Source organism: Dryas octopetala, chromosome 1 (assembly GCF_963921425.1).
Source record: "Dryas octopetala chromosome 1, drDryOcto1.1, whole genome shotgun sequence".
Taxonomy (NCBI): Eukaryota; Viridiplantae; Streptophyta; class Magnoliopsida; order Rosales; family Rosaceae; genus Dryas; species Dryas octopetala.
In genome coordinates this window covers 10,171,797-10,187,432 of record NC_141366.1, presented here as the reverse complement: position 1 = coordinate 10,187,432, position 15,636 = coordinate 10,171,797, and the positions used below count along the sequence as shown (strand labels likewise).

General features: G+C 42.4%; 3 protein-coding genes across 3 annotated transcripts; all 3 read left to right on the top strand.

The window, feature by feature from the left end:
• The first annotated feature begins 424 nt into the window (after nt 1–424).
• On the top strand, nt 425–981 carry LOC147297635 (heavy metal-associated isoprenylated plant protein 47-like). Its single transcript, XM_086229273.1, has one exon. It carries the CDS (start codon nt 491–493, stop codon nt 848–850), a length of 360 nt encoding a protein of 119 aa, XP_086085399.1. The 5' UTR covers nt 425–490; the 3' UTR covers nt 851–981.
• A 2,219-nt stretch (nt 982–3,200) lies between these two features.
• On the top strand, nt 3,201–4,004 carry LOC147297634 (heavy metal-associated isoprenylated plant protein 16-like). Its single transcript, XM_086257264.1, has 3 exons — nt 3,201–3,343; nt 3,491–3,614; nt 3,753–4,004. The coding sequence occupies exons 1-3, from the start codon at nt 3,338–3,340 to the stop codon at nt 3,983–3,985; spliced, it is 363 nt and encodes a 120-aa protein (XP_086113390.1). The 5' UTR covers nt 3,201–3,337; the 3' UTR covers nt 3,986–4,004.
• A 2,118-nt stretch (nt 4,005–6,122) lies between these two features.
• Nucleotides 6,123–6,583, top strand: LOC147297633 (heavy metal-associated isoprenylated plant protein 16-like). Its single transcript, XM_086229644.1, has 2 exons — nt 6,123–6,210; nt 6,351–6,583. Exons 1-2 carry the CDS (start codon nt 6,123–6,125, stop codon nt 6,581–6,583), a joined length of 321 nt encoding a protein of 106 aa, XP_086085770.1.
• Nucleotides 6,584–15,636: the final 9,053 nt, after the last annotated feature.

Here is a 15,636-nt window from a genome sequence, read left to right as displayed (position 1 = left end):
GACTAAATAACTTTGTCGGCGTTGACATATACCGACAAAGTAAAATATTTTGTCGGCAAAAGGTTTGCTCGACGAGCTTTGGGAGACAAAGTGGGCGACGAAATTATTTTGTCAGTGAAAACTTTTACCGACAAAAAAAGACCTTTCCCGACAAAATATCTTTGTCGGGAAAAATAAGTTTTCTTGTAGTGTGAGTCAAATTTGAATTACGGTTGACTATTTGACTCGGTCGATCTGTGGAATTAACTTGGTTTCCAAGCAACTCATGACTATATATTTATTTATTAAAATATTGTTTAATTAAGATAACTGGTCCCAGACTCCCAGTCTTTGTAGTCTTTCCTAATAATAATATTTTAAGTCGAGGAAGCTCCTATAAATACAGCTTGCCTAATGCTACTTTTCTCATTGACTTGAAGGGTTGACGTAGAAGAGACATAAATTCATTAATACATACAGTTTAATTCCGTGGTCCCAAAAAGCTGATAAGATGGTGCAGCAAAAGATAGTTATGAAGGTGCAAATGAACTGTGAGAGACACAGAACCAGCGCCTTGAAGATTGCTGCAGTGGCCAAAGGTGTGAGCAAAGTGTCCATAGAAGCAGAGAAAGAGGAGATGGAGGTGATTGGGGATGGAGTTGATTCCATGAAGTTAACCATGTCGTTGAGGAAGAAGCTTGGCTCTGCCATCATTTTAAGTGTTCAAGAAGTGAAAGGAAAACCAGAGGAAAAGCCTGCAGCTAACCCAATTCAATGGACATCGAGCTACATTCAATATCCCCATTATCCTATGCGCTATCAAGTGGTTCATGATGATTATTCACAACAAACCAATTGCTCTATTATGTAATGAATATTGTCCTTCACAATCATTTTCATGATTCATTATATATTTCTATATCATTTATTCCAAGAAAACAGATGTAATCAATAATGCGCGCACCCTAGAGGTGAAAAACTATTGGAACAATTTTTTCTTTATTCCATTGGAATTGGTCCCTATTTTCACTGTTTACAAAGCATGAACAAATGGAAAATAACAATATTTACAGTACTAACAAAATACAATTATCTAATCATAATCAATCAATTGTCACCTAATCACAGCACCAATCATAGTAATCAATACAATAACTTTAATTAATTAAAGAACATAATTAACTTTAATCACAGTAATATAGTTGTGATATATATATATTTTAAGGAAATTGCACAACTAGTCTGCTAATTTTTCCCAAAATCTTAATTTGGTCCATGAACTAAATTTTGTATCAAAATGGTCCACAAAATGTCAATTGTGTTTCATTTAGTCCAAACCGTCAACTCTGTTATATTTTTTGTATATTTTAGGGGTAAAATCATCCACCCACTTCATCTTATCTTCCCCATCCTCTTCCCTCTCCATAAAAATCTCAAACTTTATAATTATTATAACTAACTTGACTTCAAATAAAATTAAATAAATTAAATTTTATTGATGTGTGATCGCTGAAAATCCACATTTTATAGAGAGAAAAGAGGTTGGGGAAGGTAAGTTGAAGTGAGTGGATACTTTTATCCCTAAAATAGACCAAAAAAAATATAACAGAGTTGACAGTTTGGATTAAACTAGGACATAACGGATATTTCGTGCACAATTTTGGTACAAAATTTAGTTCGTGAACTAAATTAAAATTTTGGAAAAGTTAGTGGACCAATGGGGTGATTAAGCCTATATATATATTTTTTTTTTGGAGAGGGAGAATCAAACTTAGAATTTTTCCCAAATATTGAAAAATATAAGGACATACTTCCAAACGTGTTATGCAAGACTCTGTTGTTCTACATATTTTGATGTGAGTGCCTGGCGTAATGCATCAGGAATAATATATATTTGAAGTTTTGGGTTTTATCCTCAAATTAACATACATGTGCTAGATTAGTAATGATAATACCCAAAGACTAAATTGTCTTTAATTACTTAGGATGACTCTAGAGGTGTACATCGGGTTGGGCCGGCCCGAGTCCAGTACAGGCAAGGCCCATTTAAAGTCGGCTAGACCTGGCCCGTTCCGTCATTAAATGGGCAGGGTCGAGCTCAACTCGTACTTATGGGTCGGGCCAGGCCAAGGTTTTCTATCCTGTTGGGTCTGCCCGAGCACGTTATGGGCTTGGGCCGGCCCGTTTATATTAGTTTCTCAATTTTTTTTATTTAAAAACTAATTTTTAATTCCATATATAAAAATATTTCCAAAAAATTAAATACAATTATATATTTAATTACAAACTTATTTCTTATTAATTTTTTTTAATTTATATTTATATTGATATTGTTAATTAATTTTAATAATTAAATCTTTGACTTATTAAATAACAATATAAAATAAAAGAATTAATCGGCCCGGCTTGGTCCAAACCTGGCACAACCCGTTATGAAATAGGCCATGAGCCGGGTTAGACTTAAGGTTTAAAATAATTGAGCCGGCCCGAATACGGCACAAATGGACCGATTTTAAACAGGCCGGGCTAGCCCAGTGTACACCTAGTTGACTCGCATAGTTTACACGTACATAGAAGGTTCCTATGACATACATATACATACATACATCACAAATAGTACTGGAAGGCTTTTTTAATGTGAATCTCAGCCATCCACGTTGAAGAAAAAACTCCTTAGCCTTGAGGAAGACATAGATGTGAATATGTGATTGATGGAATTAATTAATTTTTGTTCTTTCAATTATTATGATTGTTGTGACGAAACTTCTATATAGGTTTAGGTTAATATATTTATGAAGCTTTCACACAAGAAGTTTGAAGTCCACTTTATTGATTGTTTCCTAAGGGAACACAACGCTTTCAGTTTCATGCATGATCAAATGAACATAGAGTTGTCTGAACAAATTTTATATGAAATGAAATGGAAGACTTCCATTTACTTAAATGTTAAAAAGCGACACCAACAGAGTCTAGATTGGAAGTATGCAGGACTTACCAAACTGATATTTGTCTTGTACTTTAAAGCATAACGTACGGGTGTGGCTTGAATAGCTAGTTGGTTTCCAAGCAGCTGATTAAAAGCTTACGTGTTTGTGTAGGAACAAGTCAAAGGGAGCTAATCCCCTTATTTTATATACCAATTAATTCTACCATATATCACTAGGCTCCTATAAATACAACATATATAGCATTAGTGTTACTTTGCAAGTGATCGATCGACCTTGAAGTCTTCAACTACTAGAAATCAAGAGGATACATTCATATATTCCTATATACATATATAGATTCATAGATTAGTTTTTAATTTCGTCCCAAAAAAACTAGCTACTCAATTTTATATACATACTCTAGCTCCGACATGAAGGTAAGCCTTTCAATTTTTGTTTTTAGATCATATATAAGTACTCCTGCTGCCCTGCATTTCATGAAAGTTTTACAGATATATGTTTTTAGGCAAATGAACAAAAGGTTTTAACTACGATATATATCGATCATGACCTTATTTATGCAGCAAAAGATAGTGTTGAAGGTGCAACTCAACTCTGACAAATGCAAATATTTGTTTTTTCCGTGCCAAAAAAGTAACCTTGAGGAAGGCAAAAGCAGGGCCTTGAAGATTGCTGCAGTGGCCAAAGGTATACATATTTGGATCAAATAATTAATGGAATAATTTGGTGACTACCCAATAGTGAACATCATTCATAGGATTGGTGTTGATATAATTAATGAGTCAATTATTGGATCACTAATTATATTTATATACGTGTGAGCAGGTGTGAGCAACGTGTCAATAGACGTAGAGAAAGAGCAGATGGAGGTGACTGGAGAGAATGTTGATTCCGTTGAATTGACCAAGACATTGAGAAAGAAGCTTGGCTTCGCCAGCATACTTAGTGTTGAAGAAGTGAAGAAAGAAGAGGAAAAACCAAAACCAGTGGAAGTTCCAATTCAATGCACATCAAGCTATTTTCATTATCCGCACTATGACGTGCTTGGCCGCTGGTGATTGAGCACTGTTAACTTCACTTTTCTACGAAAGACCTCAAGAACACCAGTTGAAAATTTGTTATTTTTTTTTTCGAGAAAGTTTGGTTGTTTGTTTTTTTCCATGTAGTAACGTTGCTCTATTATGTGATTGTTTCTGAAATTTTGTTGATTGTATTTTATGCACTACCAAAGATTTATTATGATATATGCTCATATGTTTTTCCTTTTCTTTATTCACAATTTCACACCTATAAGGGCCATGGTTCAGAACCAATGAACCATATACAACACTGTGAAGCCCTCAAAATTCCTCTTTGGAACAAGTGTAAGAAGGGCCAGCCCATTTACAACCTGAAGAACAGGGACTTGAAAAAAAACAGCCCAAATTAAACCGGATGGCCCAACTTTAGATTTAGATTTCAAATATATGTGACAGTGTGTCATGGTTCCATATATATCAAGTCTCACTTTAAACTCATTTATTTACAACTAGCATTATGCATATATATAATATGCAGCAGGGCTGGTTATATCAACCAAACTCTTAATTAAAGCATATATAGCAGAGTAGAAGTGTGGAGCTTGAAAGAATGATTTTCTATTAATTAATCAAGATGTACACAACATTTATTTATAGATACAGAAATGAATTGAAGCTCATAACTAGATTATAACTCATTCTTTGAAAAGAGATGACCTCCAAGCTATAATAACCAATCCTATAAGTTATAACTAAACGGCAGGAAACTCGACCAATGCCTTGAGGTGGGCTTAGTCTTACAGCCAATCTTGGGTTCTTAGAACCATCGGATCCTGAACTTGATGATTACACTTCATATCAACAAACAATACAAATGAAAATTTTAATTGCAAATTCACAAGTACAAGTAGTGTTCATTCGAAAGATGAAACCCAAGTGCAAACAAATACCTAATCGTGTGAATATATAACAAAACCTTATAAATGGACCATGGTTAATTGGTTATAGTACGTGCAAATACTTCTATATGATGAACTCATTATAAATTAATCAATAAGGTCTCAAAGGATAGTTGAAGGATTTCCATATCATAGTTCAACTGTGCAAAACATATATAGATATATAGTGTTTACTTAGTTTACTCGGTCATAAGGCACTTTGCTAGAATTAACACCTTAAACACCTCTAATTTATAAGAATTTATAATTTATAAGAACGTACCAAAGGTCATATGATCGATCAGTAGATTAAATGGAAAAAAGAAAAAAGACAAAAAAAAACAATTAAGCAACACAACCTTAGGGTGTATTCAATTGATATTTTAATGGATTTTGAAAGAGTTAAAAAATTTAGGTGTATACAATTCTGACTTTTAAGGAGTTTATAAAAGTTTGAGTATATGCAATTCAGACTTTTGAGGAGTCTATGAAAATCTAAGTGTATTCAATAAAATTTTTTTAATAGTATACAAAAGTAATACGTGTATTTAAAAAGCTAATGATTTTGAAGAATTTCATGAATTTGTGGATTTTAGAGTGATTGGTATAAATACCAAAGGCTAGCACTAGAAAACTCACATAAGAACTCACATTAATAGTAGAGCAAATTAAACTCACATAAGAACTCAAAAAACAAGAAAACTCTTTTTCATCTTTGTCTGACTGGGCCAAAGATGAAAAACCCTTGGTTTCACACTTTCACCAGCCCACTCCAAACCCCTTTCCCATGCCCACCAGCCCCTCACCCTCAAGGCTCAGCCCTCAGTTCAGGTACAAAGACTAGTAAAAGGAAACCTTTGTCTTATTATATGATTATATCTATTTTTTTTTTTTTAGCTAGGTCTTATTATATCTAATTAATTTGTGGTTTAGTACTTAGTCAAATTTGAATTACGGTTGACTATTTGATTTGGTCGATCTGTGGAATTAACTTGGTTTCCAAGCAACTCATGACTATATATTTATTTATTAAAATATTGTTTTATTAAGATCTGGTACGTCCCTGTCTTTTTAGTCTTTCCTAATTAATAATAATATTTTAAGACAAGGACGCTCCTATAAATTAAATACAGCTTGCCTAATGTTACTTTTCTCATTGACTTGAAGGGTTGACGTAGCAGAGATATAAATTCATTAATTCATAGAGTTTAATTCCGTGGTCCCAAAAAGCTTATAACATGGTGCAGCAAAAGATAGTTATGAAGGTGCAAATGAACTGTGAGAGACACAGAACCAACGCCTTGAAGATTGCTGCAGTGGCCAAAGGTATACATATTTGGATCAAATAATTAATGGAATAATTTGGTGACTACCCAATAGTGAACATCATTCATAGGATTGGTGTTGATATAATTAATGAGTCAATTATTGGATCACTAATTATATATTTATATACATGTGAGCAGGTGTGAGCAACGTGTCAATAGACGTAGAGAAAGAGCAAATGGAGGTGATTGGAGAGAATGTTGATTCCGTTGAATTGACCAAGTCATTGAGAAAGAAGCTTGGCTTCGCCAGGATAGTTAGTGTCGAAGAAGTGAAGAAAGCAGAGGAAAAACCAAAACCAGTGGTAGTTCCAATTCAATGCACATCAAGCTATATTCATTATCCGCACTATGACGTGCTTGGCCGCTGGTGATTTCACTTTTCTACAAAGGACCTCAAGAACGCCAGTTGTAAATTTGTTCTTTTCTTGTGAAAGTTTGTTTGTTAATTTGTTTGCTCTATTATGTGATTGTTTCACCAAAGATTGATCATGATATGCTCATTTGCATTTCCTTTTACTTTATTCACAATTTCATACCTTCAAGGGCCTTGGTTCAGAACAATACATGCGTATAACGGGCCGATTTGAGTTAAAATAGATCTATTAATTTGTGCTTCATGTCATGCTTAGTCCGGTTCATTTAATAATTAAACCGGGCTAAATCGATCTAATTATCTTAAACCTTAAGCTTAGCTCGACCCATAATTACTCGTGCTAGGTAGAATAATTTATTTTAAAATTTTAATTATTATTGAATAACAATTATTAATTAATTATTTTAAATTATTCAACATCGTATCAATATTTAATAATATTAGAGAGAAATTATGATTTCACTTATAAGAAGCTAGTAGTTGTATAATTAGAATATTCTCACATAAAAACATTTTAATAATAAAATATTAATTATAAAATATTTTTTGGAAAAATAGCAATTAATAATGAATAACTTGAAGTGAAGAGAATGGGGAAGGTAAGTTGAAGTGAGTGGACAATTTTACCCCTAATATAGACAAAAAAAATATAACAGGGTTGACTCGCGGTTTGGACTAAACTGGGACATAGCTGATATTTCGTGGACCATTATGGTCCAAAATTTAGTTTGTAGAATAAATTGAGATTTTAAAAAAGTTAGTGGACCAATGGTGTAGTTAAGCTTTTTTTTTTATTATTATTTGAGAGGGAGAATCGAACTTAAAATTTTTCCCAAGTATCAGTATTGAGAAAAATAACATTAAACTAACAACTAATTAGTTAACAGTCGCAATACTTCCATACTTGGAGTGTTACGTACGCAAGAATATATTAATGTTTTGTTGTACATATTTTGATGTGAGTGTCTAGCGTAATGCATCAGAAATAATAAATAGTTTTTAGATGGAGATCGGAGGTGTTTTAAAATTTATAAGAAAATCATTTTAATTCATAATAAAGTTTTTCCCCGATTTGAAGGGTATTTACCTCTATTTGAAGGGTATTTCCCCTTCTAGGGTGTAGAGTGGGCTTTGTAGAAGCTGCATGTTAAGTTTTAATTAAAGCCGTCAAATAAGAAAAATAAAATAACTTAATTAAAAACCTTAAATCACTACTGGTCTTAGTCTAAGAAAGGCTCATAAAATGGATTGAACTCTAAATCTCCCTTGATTTAATGATATATTTCTTTCCAATATTAAAAGAAATCTTAAGTCCAAATTAATAGAAAATATTGTCTAAAATATCGAGTTAAAACCTAACATAAAGCCGTCAAATAAAAAAATAAAAAAATATAATTAAAAACCCTAAATCACTACCGGTCGTAGTCTAAAAAACGTTTATAAAATGGATTGAACTCTAAGTCTTTCTAATATATATTTGCAGTTTTGGGTTTTATCCTCAGATTAACATACATGTGCTAGATTAGTACCAATAATACCCAAAGACTTGAATCGTCTTTACTTAGGTTGACTGGCGTAGTATCCACGTACATAGAAGGTTCCTATATATGACGTATATATGCATACGTATTGTTGATGCAAATTCTCGTAAGGTAGATGCAACAACTTAGATAAGCTGATCTGGCTGATCAGGTGCTTCGCTGGATGATGAAGTGGATGCTGGTTGAGATCTTCCTGCAAGAGAAACAAGGTCAAGGGAGATGGACCGGTGTGGTACCAGCCAAACACGCTCCGATGATGAAGTCAGTGATGGTGTTTGATGGTGGATGAGGAAGAACAAAGGAAGAACTTGGGAGAATGGGAAGAACAAGGCAAATGTTCTGGGTTATTCTCAGCAAGTTGGGTATGCTCTTCGGAGAGTGGAAATTTTGTGTAAGTGTTTTGTGTGTAGATGCGTAGTCCTCGTTTTTGCACATATGACTTGATATATATAAGCAAAGGAAACCTTAATGAGTAAGATACCTGCATGTGAATGAATGGTTGCCAGAGACCCACGCACCTGGTCAGACCTAGTTGCATGCTCAGCTGCCTGCTTCTTCAGCATTCAATGCTGCATTGAATGCTCCATTAAATGCAAGGCTGGAAGGTTCAGGCAGACTGCTCCAGTAGTCATGAATGCAAGCCTGATATCCCCTCTGTCAGAAGATTTGTGTCAGGTGCATTTAAGTGTGGCGGTTCGTCCCAGCATGATCTTCCCGGGAATGGCGGCGGAGAGCCGAGCCGAGCCGATACAAGCACATGTTCTTATGCGTAGACATAAAGTCCATGTGTGATCGGATCGGGCATGGGATTCAAGACTGAGCCGATCCAGTAGACTGGGGTCCTTCCGAGCCCTAACTGGTCGACGCCAGAACTCGAAAAGAGACCGTGCCCTGTGCCGAGCCGAGCCGAACCGGAATGACCGTGGTGAGATGGACACTCGATCCATTGAAAGATCATCGGTTCGGCTCGGACCGAACATGGTGGGCCCGGCGTGGAAATTCGGTCTGAGCTGGCAGAGGAAATGCTGACCAGTGATGATGTGGAGGCCAAAGTTTGACCATAGAAAGTCAACTCCGAGGTGGGTGTTGACCAGCCACGTGTCGAGCTGTGATTGGCTATTCGGATCGATGTGGTTTTTCCCACAAACAGGAGTCCCCCAACTTCCGATCCGAGCAGACAGTGGTGGATTGGAAGTTGAGATGTAAGGATTTTCCCAAAGATAGCACTTTGTTTGATCCGAGCCGAACCCTACAAATCTATGTTCTCGAAGATCCGAACACATGACGACTTGTGATTGGCCAAAATATCTCAGGGGCAGGTGAAGGGACGTTTGATTTCTGCATGGGGGAACGTAAGGGTCACCTCATTATGGGTATTTTTGAATGCTTGACAGGTGTCAAGATCTGGCATGTGAAGCGCCAGAAATGAAGGGTTGAGATCGGTTTGCATGGGGGTATAAATTGGCAGTTTCTCTCTCTGCCTCTTCACTTTCATCTTCAGTTTCTTCCTTTCTCTGCGAAACCTCTCTCTCTCGCCGCGAATTTCAATCTCTCACCGCCGTCCGAGAGGTTGTCCGATCCCGATTTTGACCAGACACGGTCGTGGGCGAGGTGGTTCCTAGTGTGTTAGGGGCGGAGACTTTGGGCGGAGGAAAACCAGTAAGTGATTCTCCTCCTTTTTGAGTTTTCTGCATTTTCGGGTTTTGGGCGTGTGTTCTTGAGAGTTCTTGAGAAAAACCACTTTTTGATTCAAAAAGCAAGAGAGAGAAAGGTGAGAAGGTGTTTGTAATGTCTGAGACTGACTCGAGTGGCCGGCTCGGCTCGGGAGAAGCCTTTGAAGGAGATAGTGAGGCTGAGATAAGCCGAAGCCCGTCTGCGGGTGAGGCCGAGCCGAGCCGAAGCCCACCTGCGGGTGAGGCGAGTTGGGACGGTTTGTCCGAAGAATTGGACGAGGCCGGCTCGGCACTGAACCGCAACCCAGGTGGAGAGCGCCGAGCCCGGGGGGACCAAGAAAACCCCGAGATATTGAGTTCCGATCGGGAACAAGGGACGGCCGAAGGAGGCGACGAAGAGCCTCTTGACGTCGAGCCGATCGCCACCATCCCGAGCAGACTCACCTCAGGCTCGGATGAAAGAGACAGGGGTCACGAGGCATCGACCTCGGCTCAGGGGGTGACGGGGAGTCCGATCGACCCGGACTTCTACGAGGAATTGGCGTGGAAGGCCGATCAGATTCCTAATGAGATGACAGAGTATCATCTCAAGGACTTGAGGAGTAGGTACTCGGTTCCCGAGTCCGTACAGATGAGATTGCCGAGCGGGGGAGAGATACCGAGCCGACCTCCACGAGGATGGGTGACAATGTACCCCGAGATGTTTGAGAATGGGGTCCGGCTTCCCCTGCATCCCTTCCTGCAGGACTGGCTCGCGACGATCGGCGCGGCGCCGCACCAACTGAACCCAAATGTATACAGGATCATCCTGTCCATGCATATCTTGTGGCACAAAGTGCACAAGTGTGTACCACACAAGGATGTCCTGTTCTGCTCCTACGCGCTGAGGTCGAAGAACACTGAGCTCGGCTTCTACAACCTGCAGGCCTACTCGGGGCCGTTGTTCTCGGGCAACCCCTCCTCTCAGAAGACTTGGAAGAGGAGATACTTTTTTTTCTCCGGGGATTGGGAATTTGCCGATCCGAGCGATGTTACCCCGGCTCGGGTCCCCAGAGCCTTTAGGATCCCAGGTGGGCATTGGAAGTTTGGGGCCGATCCGAGGGCAATCAGTATATATTTTGTAATGACTGTATATATGTATTTCGTGGCTAACTCTTTTCTGTTTCATCCTTGCAGTCAGCTGGGGCAAATATAAACTCCGAGGCGAGCTGAAGGATCAGATCGCCGTGATCAGAGACTCACCGGCCGAATACCTGTCCACCAAGTTCCTGCTCGGACCGACTCAGATCAGGTTGAGTGGGATCTCCTGGTTTGTACCCAGGTGGAATCCGAGGGCAGAAAGGGGAATGGCGCCCACCGAACTGGAGGCTCGCCTGAGGAGGAAGGCTGCTCGGAGCGTCCAGAGGAGGGCCGCGGGTCGGGCCCCTGCCGAGCCGGTCCAGGCTCCTGCCCCAGCGGCAGCTCAGCCTAGATCTCCTGCGCCGAGACCGACTCGACAGGCAGAGAAGAGGAAAGCTCCCCAGGCCGAGGCCCCGGTGGAGAAGAGAGCTCGGGCCGGGCCCAGCGGTTCTGGTGCCGAGGCGTCCGGATTGGGGCCCCCGAAGGCGGTGGAGGTAGACCCTTGCCTCGAGCCGTTCGTCACGGGCTTTAAGCGTGTGATGACGCCGAAGGCGCTGGAGGGGCTGTGGACCGGTCACGGCGAGCCGGGCTTCAGCCACCAGGCTTTGATCACATCCCGCCAGGCTATGATGGTAAGTCTTTTTACTTCGGATTTTGTCTATCCGCTCGGTTCGGATTAGTAACAGATATGTTTTCCTTGTAGCTCGCCATGAGGCAGTTCGAAGCTGCTAAGGCCGCCGTCGATGCCGAGGCGAAACTGGAGAGGTTTCGGGCACAGGTCGTGGAGCTAAAAGAGAAGTTGGCCGAGGCCGAGCGGACGGTCAATGCCGAGCGCGAACGGTCGGAGGGTCTGCAGTCCAGGCTGGCCAGGAAGGAGGAGGAGGTCGCTCGGCTCGGCAAGGAGCTTGCGTCCTCGGAGCAAAATGTGGCTGACTTGAGGCACTATGTCGGCGATCTCCAGCGAGACGTCGAGGCGGCCGAACGGAGGGTCGAAAATGCCGAGCTCCGACGTCGAGCTGAAATACCGAGCGCCCAGGCACTTGCCGATGCCCACTTCGAGGGGTATAAGGAGCTTCTGGACGAGATCAAGTCGAAGAGGCCGGACTGGGATGTCTCATTCCTTGGCGAGTCCGATGACGAGGGGGAGGATACCCAGGGGAGTCACCAGGACGAGCTTCCTCCTCCCGATCGCCAAGTCCCCGCTGAAGCCGAGCCGACTCCGGAAGATCCTCCACTGCCCACGTACGAGCCGACCCCGATCCCCCCGGCCCCCGAATCCGATCCCAACGCTGAGATGCAGATCGGCGGGGTTGAGGTGGTGCAGCTCGGTGAGGAGACGCCCGAGGAGTCCATCGAGCCGATCCTGGAGGGCCCTGCCGAGCGATCTGCATGATGGCTTATTTTGTTTTTTATATTATCTTGTTTTTGTTTTTTGTTCCCGAGCCGAAGTGTGGCTCGGGTTTAATTGTTTTTGGAACAATTTGTATTTGGTTTTATGTTATTTATTTTATCAGTATTTTCTTTATGAGTCAAGTTATTATCAGTTCAGCTTGGAAATTAAGCTAAAGACATAACCAATAACACATGAAAGTGATAAAAGTGACAATAATAAAAACCAAGACATTCTGGGATCGGCTCGACATGCCGATCGCAATGAAAATGAATGGTAATGATAAATTAGAACTTGTCTTAGGGTCAGCTTTACAAGTATACCCAAGATAAGTAGGTCTATAAGTATACCCAAGATGGGCTCGGCATACCCATTGAGATATTTAGGAATTTTGTTTTTTTTTTTGTTTTTTTGTTTTTTTGTTTTTGAGAAAAATATTCAAACCTACTTTCAGATCGGCTCGGCATGCACGATGAAAGTTTTGGTTGGAGTGTATATTTTTCTTTTAGAAATATCCTGTTGAACGTTAGGACTGTAGGAAGTCACTTCGGCTCGGACAGGGATTTTTATAGACCTGATAAGTCTGTAATATGTCGAGCATCGGGCCGGAAATGGCGCGCCAGCTCGACACATGAGTTTATAGACATGATGAGTCTGTAATATGCCGAGCATCGGGCCGGAAATGGCGCGCCAGCTCGACACATGAGTTTATAGACCTGATGAGTCTGTAATATGCCGAGCATCGGGCCGGAAATGGCGCGCCAGCTCGACACATGAGTTTATAGACCTGATGAGTCTGTAATATGCCGAGCATCGGGCCGGAAATGGCGCGCCAGCTCGACACATGAGTTTATAGACCTGATGAGTCTGTAATGCACCGAACGTCGGGCCGAGAATGGCACTTCGGCTCGGCACATGGGTTTACTATTTTTTCGAAGGAAACACTTAGATCTTTCCTCTTTGCTGGAAGTGTATAGGAGTAGAGTCCCCAGTGTTTGCTTTGAAAAAATAAGAAGAAATGAGTCAAAATGTGTTCATCTCTTCATTGATTGGAATGGGTGTTAAGTCGGACAGTCCCCGATCCTAACTACATTTTACTGGTAATAAGTCTTCAAGTGTTCAGCGTTCCAGCTATGCTTGAGAGGCTTCCCAGCCAGAGTGGCCAAGTTGTAAGTGCCAGGCTTGACTATGCCTGTGATTCTGTATGGTCCGGTCCAGTTCGGATCGAACGAACTCTCCTTGATGGCAAGGGGATTCTTCTTCATGACGAGACTGCCCAATCTGAAGCTTCTGGGTCTGACCCTCTGATCGTAGTATTTGGCTACCCTCTGCTGGTAAGCGGCTCGGCAGAGATTTGCGTCGGTTCGCCTCTCCTCGATCATGTCCAGGCCGAGCCGAAGTCCGGTGTCATTGGTCTCGGGATTGTATGTGCCGGTCCGGAATGAAGGAGTCCCCATTTCGACCGGGACGACGGCGTCAGTTCCGAACGCCAATGCATAGGGTGTTTCCTTCGTCGAGTTGCGATAGGAAGTTCGATAAGACCAAAGCACCTCTGGCAAGAGTTCAGGCCAATTCCCCTTAGCATTATCAAGCTTAGTCTTGAGGGTCTTCTTGATGATCTTGTTGATGGCCTCGACCTGTCCGTTTGACTGCGGATGGTAAGGCGCGGTGAAGCGCAAGTTGATGTTCAGACGTGAACAAAAACTCCTGAACTTCTTGCAGTCGAACTGTTTGCCATTGTCCGCAATGATGGTGTGCGGCATGCCGAATCGGCAAATGATGTTCTTCCAGACGAAGGTCTCCATTCGTTCGGCTGTGGTTGTGGCTAGGGGCTCGGCCTCGGCCCATTTGGTGAAGTAGTCGACTGCTACTACGGCCATAGTGACTTGCCCTTTCGCCTTCGGCATAGGACCGATCAGATCGAGTCCCCACTGCGCGAACGGCCAGGGGCTGGATATGGAGGTCAGAACCTGGGGAGGTTGATGGGGGACCGCGGCAAATTGCTGGCATCTGAGACAAGCGCGAGAGAGATGATCTGCGTCTTTGTTCAGCGTTGGCCAGAAGTAACCCTGTCTGATTGTCTTGTAGGCAAGGGCTCTTCCTCCAGAATGGTTTCCGCATATCCCCTCGTGGATTTCTCTCAGCACATCCTGACCTTCTTGGGGAGTGACGCACCGCAAGTAGGGCAGGGAGAAACTCCTTTTGTAGAGCTGACCATTGATCATGCTGAACCGAGCCGACCTCGTCTTGATGAGACGTGCCTTGTCCCTCTCCGGGGGAAGGATCCCGGAGACCAAGTAATTGATGATCGGCGTCATCCAGTTCGGCTCGGCCTCGGTCTGCATGACGGTGACTTCGTTTTCGGCGGTGCTAGGTCTGTCCAGGATTTCAACTGGAACGTGTCTAGCGGATCCGGTGTCTGTGGCCGAAGCCAAACGTGCCAAGGCGTCGGCTCTGCAGTTCTCTGCCCTCGGGATTTGGGATATTTTGTACTCATGGAAGTTCCCAAGCAGCAGACGAGTCTTCTCGAGATAGGCAGTCATGCTAGGTTCTCGAGTCTCATACTCTCCCAATATCTGGTTGACGATGAGTTGGGAGTCGCTGAAGATGTTCAGTTTGGTTGCGCCGAGCTCCTTTGCCAGTCTGAGTCCGGCGATGAGAGCCTCATACTCTGCTTCATTGTTGGATGCTTGAAATCTGAAGCGAAGGGCATACTCCATCACAACTTGTTCTGGGGAGATCAGAACAAGCCCGGCTCCACTTCCCATGGTGTTGGAAGATCCGTCCACATAGAGGGTCCAGGTGAGGAGGTCAACCTGGCTGTGATCGCCGTTTGAGTTCGGATCAGACGCCGCTGGCATAGCGTCGGTGCGCGGTGGATCCTCCGTCGAGGTGGTCGACTCACAGATGAAGTCCGACATGGCTTGACCTTTGATGGCCGTCCTGGGACGGTAGATGATGTCAAACTCGCCGAGCTCGATTGACCACTTGATGAGCCGACCCGAAGTCTCGGGTTTTTCCAGGATTTGTCTGAGCGGCTGATCCGTCAAGACAACGATTGAATGAGCCTGGAAGTAGGGTCTCAGTTTCCGAGCCGAGCTGACCAGGGCGAGAGCCATCTTCTCGAACTTTGGATATCTGGTCTCGGCATCGGCGAGAGCTCGGCTCGTATAGAAGACGGGGTGTTGTACACCGCCGACCTCTCTCACTAGAACTGAGCTGAGAGCCGAGTCAGAGACAGAGAGGTAGAGAAAAAGTTCTTCACCTTCTTCTGGTTTGGATAAGATGGGAGGTTCCCCCATGTGCCTTTTCAGATCTTGAAAAGCCT

Coding starts and splice junctions, on each gene's coding strand:
- LOC147297633 (XM_086229644.1), top strand. CDS start 6,123: ATGGTGCAGCAAAAGATAGTTATGAAGGTGCAAATGAACTGTGAGAGA. Junction 6,211..6,350: donor GATTGCTGCAGTGGCCAAAG/GTATACATATTT, acceptor ACATGTGAGCAG/GTGTGAGCAACGTGTCAATA.
- LOC147297635 (XM_086229273.1), top strand. CDS start 491: ATGGTGCAGCAAAAGATAGTTATGAAGGTGCAAATGAACTGTGAGAGA.
- LOC147297634 (XM_086257264.1), top strand. Junction 3,615..3,752: donor GATTGCTGCAGTGGCCAAAG/GTATACATATTT, acceptor ACGTGTGAGCAG/GTGTGAGCAACGTGTCAATA.